Here is a 15,391-nt window from a genome sequence, read left to right on the forward strand (position 1 = left end):
TGGCACACTTTAGGCCCCTTCGTGCCAATTGGGCATCGTTTAAATGCCACGGCCTACCTGAGCATTGTTTCTGACCATGTCCATCCCTTTATGACCACCATGTACCCATCCTCTGATGGCTACTTCCAGCAGGATAATGCACCATGTCACAAAGCTCGAATCATTTCAAATTGGTTTCTTGAACATGACAATGAGTTCACTGTACTAAAATGGCCCCCACAGTCACCAGATCTCAACCCAATAGAGCATCTTTGGGATGTGGTGGAACGGGAGCTTCGTGCCCTGGATGTGCATCCCACAAATCTCCATCAACTGCAAGATGCTATCCTATCAATATGGGCCAACATTTCTAAAGAATGCTTTCAGCACCTTGTTGAATCAATGCCACGTAGAATTAAGGCAGTTCTGAAGGCAAAAGGGGGTCAAACACAGTATTAGTATGGTGTTCCTAATAATCCTTTAGGTGAGTGTATATATATTTTGAAGAATGTTTGTAACCAGACAGTTGATGGACCCCATTGACTTCCATAGTATTTTATTTTTCCTACTATGGAAGTCAATGGCTACCGTCAACTGTCTGGTTACAAACATTCTTCAAAATATCTTATTTTGCGTTCAACAGAAGAAAGAAACTCATACAGGCTTGGAACAACATTGACGAGTAGTTCATTTTTGGGTGAACTTTCCCTTTAAGGAAAATAACAGTTGAGTGAAGTTTTGTTTAAATCCAGTGAAAAAAAAAAAAACACCTTTAGGTTGAAACCTAAAACTGGTGGCTGAGAAGGAAGTGGTAAATAAAATCCCCCTATTCTTTACTTGTGCTGTGCAAATCAGAGCATATTAGAGGCACTTTTAGATCCTTAAGTGCACAATAAAGAGCACATTTGTGTCTTAATGAAAACAGATCAGAAATGTTTTGCTGGCGTGCAACCTGTAACGACAACTCAACAAGGATGTGCTTTTACTAAACTACATTGAGCAACTGATCATTGTGAGATAAGCGACTAACAGGAACCCTAAAGCTGCACGTTGCAACTGAAATAAAAGAAGATCTGTAGAATTTCAGCAATCCAACACCGTCTGTAGTAAACTGGCTCGAAAAGGTTACCATTCTTGTTGGGCCGGTCTTGATTCTTGATCCAAACGTACATGAACTCTTTTAAACAACCATTCTTAACTTTTGCAAAATGTGCAGGTAAAGAATTATTAGACAAAATCCTATTTTTTATGCTCAAATCCTTTCACTTATAGATTGTCCAGTCTTTTACAGGACTGGATACGCTCATTTTAACTTGATGACATGCTTGGCGGTTTGTATTTGGTGTGTTATTTTATGGAAAGCCATATTATATAACCAGTCGAAGATTTTTAGGTATCCATTTCGGTGTTTTCACTCCATTGACATCTAAACCTTTTCAAAGACTGTTTGATTCCTTGATATTAATCGTGCATGTCATTTTTGAGCAAAATAATCGTGATTATCAGTTTAACCATTATCGTGCAGTCCTACAAAAATGTAATTGAATAATTAGTAACCATTCTCAATAAAATTAGCTCTAAAATATTTACTTTTTTCATTGTAGTGCTACTGTATTGCTGTGGTTCATCACAGAAATTGAGAGTGAAATAAAGGACCTTTATTTAAAAATACAGTATATACAGAAAATATAATTGAAATGTAACAGAAAACAAACAATTTATATATACAATTGCATAAAATGTTTATTTATTTTTATATTAAGTGGAAAACTAAATTTCCTACTTTGTCACAATGGCAAGACTTGAACAGAAGAGGGCAGCAATGAGTAACCGAAGGCAACATTCCAAAAATAAAGGTTCAAGAGACCATTTGTGAATGGTAGAATCTTATCAAATATATAATTCTTTTAAATATATTATTTCTTTATAAGAAACATTTAAATAGTATTTGAATTAGTAAAAAAAAACCCATAGTGAACTGAATTAGTGAGACAGTTATCAATACAAAAAGCTCTAAAAACACAAAAATACATAGCAAACTAGTTACATAGCTTGTATTCCGCCCTCTATAAATACAGAAAGTGCAATTAAGTAATGCCAATATATATATAGTACTGTAACTTTAAAAGTAACAAGTTCTTATAATGGATATCTAATGCCTGTGTCCTTCACTCTTGCTGCTTTCATCCTATAGGGGACAGAACATTTTTTCCATCAATTTATTTTTTTAAGGACACAATATAAGACTGCATTCTTTCATGTTAGTGATTGATAAGTCACTTTCTCTTACTTTAGGCACTTGACTCTGTTTTGCGTCCAATGTTGTGCAGGGTCAGCGCAGACTGATTTTCCTTTTTCGGTGTGGAAGCTGCAATGACATAACATGCCATGAACTCAAGCACCAGAGACAATATTATCCTTATTATGTCCACAAAATAAAGGACTACACAGTTTATTCATGGCATTGCAAATTCAACCCGCAAAATATACAAAGAAAGAATTTTTGCTAAATCAGAAAAAAAAAATCTGTTATAAACGCAAATGATAATGCTTTATATTTAAACTCAATATAACAAAGCTTAGGAATGCACATTCAATTTTTCTTATTTTTCCATATATTTTACAATACACAGACTTATTCTGTATTATTACTATTTGTCACAATTGGTGAAATAATCAAAACTATAATATAACACATTTTGCCTTTGTGCACTTTTTTTTGTAAAATTATATATACTCATTTATTATACAATTTCTAACTTACATAGAGTGCATCAAACATGTATGCAAAATAAAAAATACTTACATAATAGCTGCAAGATCACAGCCGCCAGTTATAGCTTGGATATCATAGCCTTTCAGAACTGCACAGCGTCTGGGTCTTTTAGTGTAACTGAGGCAGCAACTACCTGTGGTACAGAGGGGAAAGAGTTATTCACGTCTTTACACATCTACAGGCTGTGTCAAACTTTCCACTAATGTCCAAAATGACAAAACAACAGTAAACGGTATTGTAATGTAGTGTAGCATTAAGGACTTTAACATGCATTAGTTTAAAAGACAGCTACTGCAAGGGTTTCTAATTTAAATTCAGCTACAGGATAGGCCCGTAACTGAACAAGTAATGAGATCCATCTTGTTTTTGTACTACAATTGTACCCTTGATCATGAAACATAATCTTCATTTTAAAGTGATAGTAGTCCATGCAATCAATGGGTTATGTAATTAAAAAAAAAAATATATATTTTAAAGCAGTTGCTCAATATTTCATCAGCACATTTTTACAGTAAGAGTCAAATAACAACATGCTGGCGGATCATTAACGCATTCAATAGAGCGCATTCAATTTAAAAGATCTGTTGCATATTCCTTGAAAGAACTATCACTCACCTGCCTCTGTCTCCACCTGAAAAATGAGGAGTGTAACGAAGGCCAAAATCCAGATTTTTATTACCATCTTTGAACTTTGGAAGGTGTCCAGTATCTCATAAAGTATTAAAGTGTTGTTAAGAGAGTGGTAATCCACACAGAGAAAAGATCTGAAGAGCTTCTGTAAGAGTGATCCTCTTTATAAGCCCTTGATTTGGGTTTCCCCCACCTTTGGAATTTATGTTTAGGCTACTCCCCTTTGAAATTCCTCAGTGGATATGTACTGTATACGCCACTGAATGAGCAGGTGTGAGACAGTTGAATAGTAATCTACTTCCTGCTTACAAAAACCACATTCTCTGAATGGTCTGACATTAGGCTAAGTCTATGAAATAAATGTATTACATTATGCATTTCGTATACATTATGAAAATACACATTTGACTAATTTGAAGGCTAATTCACAAATAAATTAATTCCTTTAAAATCTGACTTTTTCCTGGAAAAACGTTCAGATGAAAAAACAAACAAAAAACTATTAACATTTTGTTCAAATTCTGTTTGTCCAAACCCTTTTTAAACAGGCCAATGAGGGATATTTTGTAACTGTGATGGATACTGAACCAACCAATTAATAGATTAGATAAAGATTCATAAACATTTGTATGCCTTTAAAGTTCGTGTATGATTTACATTTTAGATGCTGTCTATTCAAATTTAATTTAATTTATTTTTTTATTTGATCAGGGACAATGCACAAAAAAACATTAGTCTTAAAAAGAAGAGATGTCATGTGCCAGGTTATAGCAAAAAATGCTAATTTCCACCCGCAGTCCCTGGACAGGTTGATGTTACTTACAAAAGTTCATAAAATATATAATAATACAAAGCATTACTTCACTCACATCATAAAAACACTCTCCACTTCAGGAATCTACCCACTCACTCACTAACAGTTTACATCATTCATATCACAGTCATTCAGTGCGTACAGGTTTGATGTAGTATGTGATAGAACCACATGTGACGTAGTTAATACGTATCAGATTATCATGTTGCAACCTTGCAATCAGACAAAATTATTATTATAAACAGATTCAGTATTGCTCAAAATGAATAAAAATAGGAAACTGCAAACTCAGAATATTACGCAAACCAGCAATAATTAGATATATTTAAAAAATAAAACAAATATACTTTAAGTAGCCTATTTAATCATCTCACTTTATTAAACAATGACATTACCAAACTTACTTTAGATAAGCATCACATGTGTGTTAAATTTTGTATCGTTTTTATTGCTGAAGTATTATGGCTGCGTTTAACTTTTAACACTTTTAGACACACTCGTACCTAAGAACTTCCCCTCGAGGGAATATCCGGCGCCATTTTGAAGTGCATTCAACTTCGTTAAGTGGACGAGAAGTTTATTTGAACAGACCATCGACCCCTCTATTTTGACCAATGGAGCAATTCTCAACATGTACACTTCAGGCAGATCCATATAATTTTCGGGACAATTAGGGCCGGATTCGGGACAACAGCTTAGATTTCGGGACGTCTGGTCACCCTAGTTGGGAAGGATGCTGTAAAACAGGATAAAAGACTTAGCCTACCCTTTGGAAGAGCCATTTATAAAGCTACAAGAAGAAACGCCAGGGGCGATGAAGTGCACGTCTGCGGCGATGGTATCAGTTTGTTTCTTTCTGTTTCTATTTTTGTCATTCTCATTCACACTGCGCAGGTTTTAGAAAACTGATAAAATGTGTAAAATCAAGAGCCGAAGCATAAACCGTCCGGAATTTGGCTTAAACATGTAGATGCTCATTCATGTCACTTTTGGTGTGAAAGGGCATTTACATTTATCAAAAACATAACTTTTTTTGTTATTAAAAAAACAAACAAGCCCAGCCTAGATGAGAAAAAGTAACACAAAAGTAACGTAACACATTACTTTCCATAAAAAGTAACTAACGCAATATTGTAATGCATTAGGGCCAACACTGCATAAATGTATGAAGAGCAATCTTTTTTTCAACTATGTAGGCTATCATGAATGCAGCTGATGTTAGATAAATTTTGGATGATTTCTATTAGACACATTTTTTATATCAAAGACATAAAAAGTAAGAGCTGTTATGACTCATCTTAAATGCCTAAATCCAGAGTTACTCGACCCTTTAGACTAAAATAACGTAAGCATTTACAGTTGGTCACACCTTATTTCACTTACGAATTGGTTCATATTTTATCTTGACACCTACAAACTTCCATCAACAGTGTCAGCACTGACGTGCAGCAGATATGATCAAATATGCCGACTCAAATCAAAGATTAACTAATGGATAACAAAGTGAGTAAATAATGACAGAAATTTCACTTTTGGGTGAACTGTCTCTTTAAGGAACAGACCTATTATTAATTTGTGGTTTAACCTGGATTAACAAAACTTCGCAATAAGGCTCCGATTTCAATGGTTGCATGTGGTTTTAGTCCTTTTCACTCTTTTTGATCGACTCACATTATGCTGATTTTAAAGTGCTTCTAGTCTTACACTGAGACATTTCCATTGATTTGTGGTTCATTTTCTATAAAGCTACACTGTGTAGGATTTTCTCCCATCTAGCGGTGAAATTGTTTATGACTACCAACTGAATATTACTTTCTAGCCCCTCCCATTCCGAAGGCGTTTTAACTCCTACGGTGGCCGTATTATTTCAGATCTGCCGGCAGTCGTGAGTAATCTCCCCCATTCGTCACGGTGTCACTGAGTGTCAAAACGCGAAAGGCGAAGCTTGAATTGGTATGTCCCTCTTTGGCTAATGTATTTTCAAGATGGAGGCGCAACATGGCTGCCGCCGTTCGAGCGACTCGCTCGTATGTATTCTAAATGGCAGATTCTACGCTAACGAGAATACTTGATTAGTTGGTAGAAGTAATTACACATTAATGAGTACATATCATTTTGAAAGAACAAAGTGTTTTTTGCTAAGAATCAACTTAAAAAATTACACAGTGTAGCTTTAATGCAGTTCCTGCTGATTTGTGCAAGAAATCTCTAGTCATGCTAATTTCTTTAATTACTGAATTCTAGAAACTAAAAACAGAAAGCAGAGGACAGAGGTGATGATGCTGATGAAGCAGACATGATAGCTTTGACGATAGGCTATATTTTACTCCACAGCGTCACCAATTCCAATTACAGTTGAGGTAAAATCTTCAGAAATGAATGAATAACTTGTGAAGAAAATAGCACTGGCTAATTTTAGATGTAACCTTTTACTATTTTGAAATTATGGAAAATAATCAAATCAAAATGTGTACAGTTTTGGATTTGGGCTAAAGATATATTTCATTTGGTTTGTTTTCTCTCTTTATCTGTAGGCTATTTTGTACTTTGTTTATGCAGAAGTCTAAAAATAGCAAGGTGCTAAATATATGTCCTTCAGAACTATAAATAGCACCCAGGAAAAAATTTGAATACTGTTCTGCATATGAGAACAGCGATATGGTGAGATATATATGGAAATGTATTGTGGAAAAATTTATTTAAATACAAATACAAAATACTGTGTGAAATTTTTTATTTAAATACAAATACAGTATTTTATATTTTGAAAATACACAAAATACATGTGAAATTGGCCATCTTTCAAATACGTATTTTAAATACATGTATCTGAAATACTGCCCATCCCTAATTATATATTTATGGTAAAAATGTATTATGTATTATGGTAAATATATAATACACATTTAGTGCCATTAAATGTATTTTAGCCATTTAAAAAAAAAGTATAAACTGCTAGATTCATGCAATCAGTATAGATCATTCAAAAAAAAAAAAAAAAATATGTGTGTACATATATATATATGTGTGTGTGTGTGTGTTTGTGTGTGTGCGTGTGTATATATATATATATATTATTTTATTTTTTTAATGATCTATACTGATTGCATGAATCTAGCAGTTTATACTTTTCATATATATATGTGTGTGTGTATGTATGTGTATATGTATATGTATATATGTGTGTGTATATATATATATATATATATATGTAGGCTATATATGTATATATGTATGTATGTATATATGTATATATATATATATATATATATATGTGTGTGTATATATATATATATATATATATGTATATACAGTGCTATGCATAAGTGACTACACCCATGCTAAAGTTGACTAAAAAGAGGAAAAAAAATCATATTTTGGAAATTGAACTTAATGCCTTAATTTAAAAAATTAGGAAAAATCCAACCTTTAAGGACACCAATTTTCTTTGTGAATGAATAATGTATCGTAAATAAATAAATGTTCTTCCTTAAAATACATGGTGCATAAGTGTGTACACCCCTATGTTAAATTCCCATAGAGGCAGGCAGATTTTTATTTTTAACTATTTAAAAAAAAAAAAATTTAGGATACTATGCATCCTGATAAAGTTCCCTTGGCCTTTGGAATTAAAATAGCCCCACATCATCACATAGCCTTCACCATACCTAGAGATTGGCATGGGGTACTTTCCATAAGATCATCTCTCAATGCAAATCAAACTAGCTATTAGGCTAACTGAAATAAAACCATGCCAATCTCTAGGTATGGTGAAGGCTATGTGATGATGTGGGGCTATTTTAATTCCAAAGGCCAAGGGAACTTTATCAGGATGCATAGTATCCTAAATAAAAAAAATAAAAATAAAAACTTAAAAATAAAAATCTGCCTGCCTCTATGGGAATTTAACATAGGGGTGTCCAAACTTATGCACCCTGTATTTTAAGGAAGAACATTTATTTATTTACGATGCATTATTCATTCACAAAGAAAATTGGTGTCCTTAAAGGTTGGATTTTTCCTAATTTTTTAAATTAAGGCATTAAGTTCAGTTTCCAAAAGATGATTTTTTATTCCTCTTTTTAGTCAACTTTAGTATGGGTGTCTAAACTTATGCATAGCACTGTATATATAGAATGAAAGTCTGAATATATATAGAATGAAAGTCTGAATATATAAAACGAATGTCTGAATATATGGAATGAAAATCTGATGTTATCAGCGCCATCTTGTGTTATTCATCTACTATTTTTTATACACATTTTGAACAATGAAATTTAGTAGCAGCAATTTTAAGTAATGATCATCTAATTAACACCCTGGCGAATGCGTGTACGGGCCAAAATACTGGCAACCGTACTCAACATCGTTCTACTGGTGAAGAAATGAATTCGCTATTTCATCGCGGAAGAGTGAATGCAGTGAATTCATAAGATTCATAAATTCCTTCGAGAATGATGCATAATGTTCTTTCAGCAACTATTTGTTGAACATGACTGCCCATAAGCGCTAAGAATGTTGCAAGAATGGAAATATGATCCTCGAGATGACGTGATGTAGACTCCAAATTGTTTATGTTGTTTGGAGTATGACCAACTGTTGCAAAAAAGTCTTGTAGCTCACCAAAGTATTGGAAAATTTCAGGGAATGACATTTTTAAATAAATCACAATTCAAAAGGCTAAAACAAGCTACACATTATTCAGTGAGAATTGTCAAATGTACACTGTCTTTTCACATATTCACACTTTCACATACATTTAGACTTTCATTCTATATATATTCAGACTTTCATTCTATATATTCAGACTTTCATTCTATATATATATATATATATATGCAGAATTTCATTCTATATATTCAGACATTCATTTTATATATATTCAGACTTTCATTTTATATATTCAGACTTTCATTTTATATATTCAGACATTCATTCTATATATTCAGACTTTCATTCTATATATACATTCAGACTTTCATTCTATATATTCAGACATTCATTCTATATATATATTCAGACTTTCATTTTATATATTCAGACATTCATTCTATATATTCAGACTATCATTCTATATATATTCAGACTTTCATTCTATATATATATATTCAGACTTTCATTCTATATATTCAGACATTCATTCTATATATATTCAGACTTTCATTTTATATATTCAGACATTCATTCTATATATTCAGACTTTCATTCTATATATATATATATTCAGACTTTCATTCCATATATATTCAGACATTCGTTTTATATATTCAGACTTTCATTCTATATATTCAGACTTCATATTATAAATATAATTATTTCCTGAACGGCTTGCCATAGTATGTATATATATATAAATAATATGTATATGTATGTATGTATATATATATGATTATTCATCTTGATGCTCACCTAACCATTTGAGTGCTTGCAAAATCTTCGAAAATATCCTAAAATGCCTGCATGGTCAGCTAAATATTAACAATGACGTTATCATTTACCACCTGGATTACCATTAGAAATTTTCTACCATGAGATCATGGCTGTACAAAGTCTAGAGTCTTCTGAGGCTGGCCGGGCATGTTGTTAAACATTTGTTAAAGGCAAACGCTCTTACAAGGTTCTTTATTGGTATCTACGTTTCCATGAAGAACCTTTAACATCCATGGAACATTTCTATTGCACAAAAGGTTCTTTAGAAAATTAAAATGTTCTTCACACCAAGAAAAAACATCTCCTTTAAGAACTGTTCACTGAAATGTTCTTTGGCAAACCCAGAATGGTTCTTCTATGGATTCGCTGCATGTGAAACCCCCCTAGCTTTATCATGCAGACAAGAAGCCAGCAACACTATGAAGAAGGCACTTTGCAGGTCACTTCTTGGACATTGTTGGAGTTTGTGATGATATCTTTACATGTTTATCTTTGGTGGAAATAGCTTGCATACCAAGTTTATTTCCATGACCGTTGTTTAAATACCAGACATTTTTGTATCTTGGCTAACCTTTAAATTGATATCATAAAATGGACTGCATGCGTCACAAACAGATAACCTCCTCAGGTTTCTTTGCAACCTTCCTTCCTTCCCTCTAACTGGAACTTTATAAATTACATTTTTAAGAGTTTTGGTAAGAGTGAGCAATATTTTTCTTGGTGTTGCCTTCAAGATGCTGGGGGCCAACACAATGCATTCAGTACTGCATTCATATTTTGTTGTCTTCAGACACAAAAAACAGAAAGACTTCCAGTTATAGGCCAAGTTCTTCTGAATGCAATAGCCCATATAACTGGATGTTTGTGTATAGCACTTGTTTGATAAACATTGTGATGTTTTACATAGATATATCATATTTTTCAGTGCATGAATTCTGGCACTATCTGTGCACACGTGTTACATTGTTGCGTTTTTTTCTTTCCTCGAGTCTCTCTCCCTTTCTCTCTCTCACTTTCTTAGTGAAATTACTAAATCTCTCTCTCTCTGTCCTTACTTTTTACTTTTCACTTTCTTAAATTATACATGCATTATTCTCCGATGTATGGATTTTATGCTGCTTTATATTGCAAACTGGTACATGTTATCACATTATTCAATGCATTATAATAATCATAAACACACTGGTTTGTAGTGCAAATAGTTTTACTGTTTAATGCACTTTGTTGTTCTTCTGGAAGCCTATAGTGGAAAATGAATCGAAATTCTCAGACATTTAGATAAAATAGTTTAATTCCGTGTTGCAAAATAAGGTGGATATGAGCAGCTATAAGAGCGATTAGTATGGCTGTCAATTATAATGAAAACCTCTGTTTTAATAGTGAGCAAAAGTTCCTCCTACAGTAGTTCCCTAAAAACTAACCACCTCATTTGGATAGCTGAGTATAACATATGAGCTCATACACAAAAACAAGATGATTTCATTTCCAAATTTGATTCACTGAAAAGAAAGTTCGCATTGGTCACTCTCATTTACACGTGTTCCCTGCAGACTCAGGACATCAGTGTAACCTCAGGAAGACGTTGGACTCCAACTTTGTGCAGACGTCAAATTTTGGTTAAAAATGAAAATTGGGTTGACGTCTAAATCCAACGTTTGTTTGACATCAAGCTCCACCGTTGTGCAGACGTCAAATTTTGGTTGAAAATGAAAATCGTACTGATGTCTAAATCCAACGTTTGTTTGACGTCAAGCTCCAACGCTGGACAGACATCAAATTTTGGTTGAAAATTAAGATCGGGTTGACACCTAAATCCAATAGTTGTTTGACCTCAAGCTCCAACTTTGTGCAGACGTCAAATTTTGGTCGAAAATGAAAATCGGGTTGACGTCTAAATCCAATGTTTGTTTGACGTCAAGATCTAGCGTTGGACAGACATCAAATTTTGGTTTAATTTGAAAATGAAAATCGGGTTGACGTCTAAATCCAAAGTTTGTTTGATTGCAAGCTCTAACATTGTGCAAACGTCAAATTTTAGTTGAAAATGAAAATTGGGTTGGCGTCTAAACTCAGCATTTGTTTGCATCATGCTCCATCAAATTTTTGGTTGAAAATGAAAATTGGACCGACATCAATTGACGTCTAAACCCATTGTTTGTTTGACGTCACGCTCCGATGTTGAACAGATGTCAAAAACTAGTATTAATTCGATGTCAAAACCTAATGTTGACTTTACATCAAACAGAGTACCTAAAATTATTTGCATAAAATGTTCACATATGGAAATTTATCACTGATTAATTAGTAAATGGGTATTTTAGCATAAAGCAAAACTAAACAGCAAGGTAAAATGCAGCCTCTCTGATAAGGCAATAGCATGTTCATTGTTTTTTTGACTGATTAGTCAAGAGTTGAAAAACAAGATGAGCTGCAGGAAGTTTTTTTTCTACATCACTGATTTTATAGCTAACTACATTTTATATTTGTAGACAAAACTCTACATCATACTTATGTTAGTCTTGCGATGCAGCTAAGCATCACATTCCAAACACATATGGCTTTTAATCCGTTTCTGAAAAGTTACATGCCTATAATTTGCACATACATAGGCCTGTTTTCAAAACAGTGACACTATCTTAACCTCAAAGAAAGCCAAAACAACATTCAATCAAAAAAACAGCCAGAGGCTTCCAAGTCAAATTATAGCAGTGTGAGGCCAAGGCGGAAATGTAAGTCTTGTTTTTCCTTACTGAAAATATTTCTCTGTACATAGATCTGTTCAAGACCCACTATGAGAACCAGCGAATCAGTTTAAATCATGAACAAATCATTTAGACTATTTTCATAGTACTGTGGGTTTTTTTTTTTTAACAGACTATTGTTGAATGTAAAAGAAAAACTACGCAAGTAAATGACAGGACTGGGACTGAACTTAAGTCGAACTTGACTTAATTTGTTATCTTGTCCAATCTAATGCCAGTGAATGGTTGTGATGCTAACGATTAGTTTTTCCTTTAGCATCTGAAAAACAGATCATCTGAAGATTTTCAAATTTGATTCATTTTCCAAAACATGACGTGTTTCCAGAGAGCAGTTGAGGATGAATATATGCAAAATTATGCAAAAAGCGTATTTGTGTCACTGAGATAAAACAAACACCACTACAGGGATACCTGTTACTTTCCTTAAGTTTGCACGATCCAGAACGGGAAATCTTACAATAACAATGTTTCCGCTACTCATAAAATCAAACTTTCCATTTACCTTTTAACATTTTCTTCACATTTCATGATTTTAAATACATGTCTTTCTATCTCAGGAATGTTCCCATGATTGCAACATTTTCCATAGCTTAGTTTCCAAACTATGGCAAATATTTTGAACGCAGTTAAATGACTTGCTTATTCTAACAACTGTCATGTTACATTTAATGGAAAAACGATTTGCTGTGATCAGACAATTTAGGAACCCAGTTGCATGTCTGAACTTTATTCACCAGAAGAGTTTGGCAATCAGAGAAGCAAGTTGGCATTTTTTCTCAGACACAGCCTGAATATCCAGTTTACAAATCATTTTTAAAGTTAGAGAAAGGCATCGTCCATCATCACATCACTTTAGGCGCACACAGTAGAGAAATAATTTAAATAGCTTAGACGAAACAACCGTTTCCACTCAATGCAATGCATTAACATTGAAACACGACAGTTGAGATATAAAACAAAAGATGAACAATCAAATCAAACATAATAATCTGTGAATCCAAGACAAACACTTTTGGCGCTTTGAGTCATTGCATTTTCAGGTCATGGTTTTCAGCTCTGTATCAGACTTAATAAAGGCTGAATGAACCTGAATTAAAGCAATTACTGACACAACAGGTCTCATCATTCTTAAGAAATTGGATACATGTTTGTGGAACGTAAATTGCGGTGTAAGCCAAAGTTTTTTTTTTTGTTTTTTTGCAAGACTGGTCTTGCACATGTTTTTATAAAAAATGAAAGTTGTGCGTCGGTTAGGGTTGGGCCGATAGATTATGCCATCGTCCATCGCGATGGCTGACAGACGTCGATGTTTCACTGTAGGCATTGCCCAACCATAGCGACGGTTGAAGTACAGGTAAGTATCATAGTTCCATAGTTCCTAAAGTTGCAACTGAATGTTATGACAATGAGTTTATATTTATCTACGAACTGGGGTAATTGCATCCAAACTTATTATAATACATCTAAAAGAAGCTCCTTAGCCCTGGTCCAAGAGGTCTGTGGTCAATTTGTCCATACAGTGCCTCAAAAAAATATGTCACGTAATATTTTAAAATGAACTCAACGCATTTTCCAGACTTGTAATGCTAAAACAAACAGTAACCTATATAGACTTTCTATCATTTAAAATGGCATGATCTGAAGTCCTACATTAAGTAGGTATCACTCTCTCCTCGTCCATTGTAGGCCCAGTCCCAAGTCACTTGGAGAGGGTCATTCCTTTACAGGCAACACCTCTCTGTAAAAAGCGGAAAGTACGATCTTTCCTAGATTGAGCCGTTTCATCCGCATGGGTTTTCCAATTGAGATTCAATGGAAATTAGATGCAAATCTTGGAGAGGCTTAAAACATATACAAAAATACCACAAAAACATTAGGTCATAGCTGAAAGACAAGTAAACATGTCCAACCAGGAGAGAGCATGACATAATTACAAGTCTCTCATTATAGGGATGTGTGTGAGGATGCATTGTGCTGGCTCAGGTGTTTATTATCAGCAACTTCCTGCTGCTTTCATCCTTCTGAATTTCCCTCGTCATTATTGACCTTTCTAAGCCCTTTATTTCGGTGTCTCTGAATGGCTTTCCAGATACGACACAGCACTCCACCCCTATAGTATGCACAAAAACAAAACAAAAAATACGCATTGATCTACTACAAGTAGATAAGGTAAGTACACGTGAGGGCACGTACTGTAAAACAAAGTGCAACCTTATTATATTTATTGCATTTTAAATGTGGCTTGCGTGATCAAATAATTGAGGTCACTTTATGCAAATGAACAGCATTCACAATCAATCACTCAATTAAACGTATAAAAATAAAACCCTCACCTAAGCCTGAGACAGCGAAGGTCTTCTTTAGTCACATCGCTGAGAATGTCATTGAGCGTATAATCTTCTGCAACAAACTGTCAGAAACCACAAGCACTTGGCATGAATCTTCTGTTCGTTTATCAATGAAAACAGTGAGTCATAATTTTATATTGTGGGAAAGACACTATACACACAGCGTGATTCAGTGTTTAGTTTTCACCTTATCTATGGTCTCGGAGTCAACACCCTGCTCTTTCAGCCAGTCTGTGAGCTTTTTGTCAGGCTCGGGCTGTGCAGCAACGTGAAATATAGAAGGGGTGGAGGGTGTCTCTGATGAGGACAAAGGAAAGATGAAGGAATATTTAAGCACAGATACTAAGATCCTTCTAGACAGCATTTTAAGGCTCACAGAGTAAACAAGACTGCAGAGCATTCAAAATCAGTCACTTTGGTGCCATGGGCATTTCCTCAGATTATTTTCTCATCCAATTCTTTTAAAGGAGGCATTGCCTCCCTTACCTCTAGTGCAAATATGACAAAATATGACATTAATCACTTGTTTTTCTAAAGTAACACTGTCCAACAGTGACACCAGCAGGTAAAGTTACAGCGGGACAATGCGTCTCTCTATGATTGGCTATAATTGGTTAATCCGATAAATCCCACCTTTTGTTTTCTTGCGCTA

At 34.1% G+C, this 15,391-nt stretch overlaps 2 protein-coding genes across 2 annotated transcripts in view; both read right to left on the minus strand.

Moving 5' to 3' along the window:
• Positions 1-1,705: 1,705 nt before the first annotated feature.
• Positions 1,706-3,515, minus strand: ccl20b (chemokine (C-C motif) ligand 20b). The gene is made up of 4 exons (XM_084399466.1): positions 3,371-3,515; positions 2,786-2,888; positions 2,270-2,347; positions 1,706-2,167 (listed from the first exon to the last, which is right to left on the minus strand). Exons 1-4 carry the CDS (start codon positions 3,435-3,437, stop codon positions 2,119-2,121), a joined length of 297 nt encoding a protein of 98 aa, XP_084255592.1. The 5' UTR covers positions 3,438-3,515; the 3' UTR covers positions 1,706-2,118.
• A 9,580-nt stretch (positions 3,516-13,095) lies between these two features.
• map3k15 (mitogen-activated protein kinase kinase kinase 15) overlaps positions 13,096-15,391 on the minus strand; it is a 33,112-nt gene continuing 30,816 nt past the window's right edge. The window contains exons 27-29 of the mRNA XM_084399427.1: positions 14,927-15,036; positions 14,725-14,801; positions 13,096-14,501 (exon numbers count right to left, since the gene is read on the minus strand). Of these exons, the coding sequence (XP_084255553.1) occupies positions 14,405-14,501; positions 14,725-14,801; positions 14,927-15,036 (284 nt within the window). The 3' untranslated portion in view covers positions 13,096-14,404. The remainder of the gene's footprint in view (positions 14,502-14,724; positions 14,802-14,926; positions 15,037-15,391) is intronic.

Source organism: Rutilus rutilus (assembly GCF_951802725.1).
Source record: "Rutilus rutilus genome assembly, chromosome: 24".
NCBI classification, from domain to species: domain Eukaryota; kingdom Metazoa; phylum Chordata; class Actinopteri; order Cypriniformes; family Leuciscidae; genus Rutilus; species Rutilus rutilus.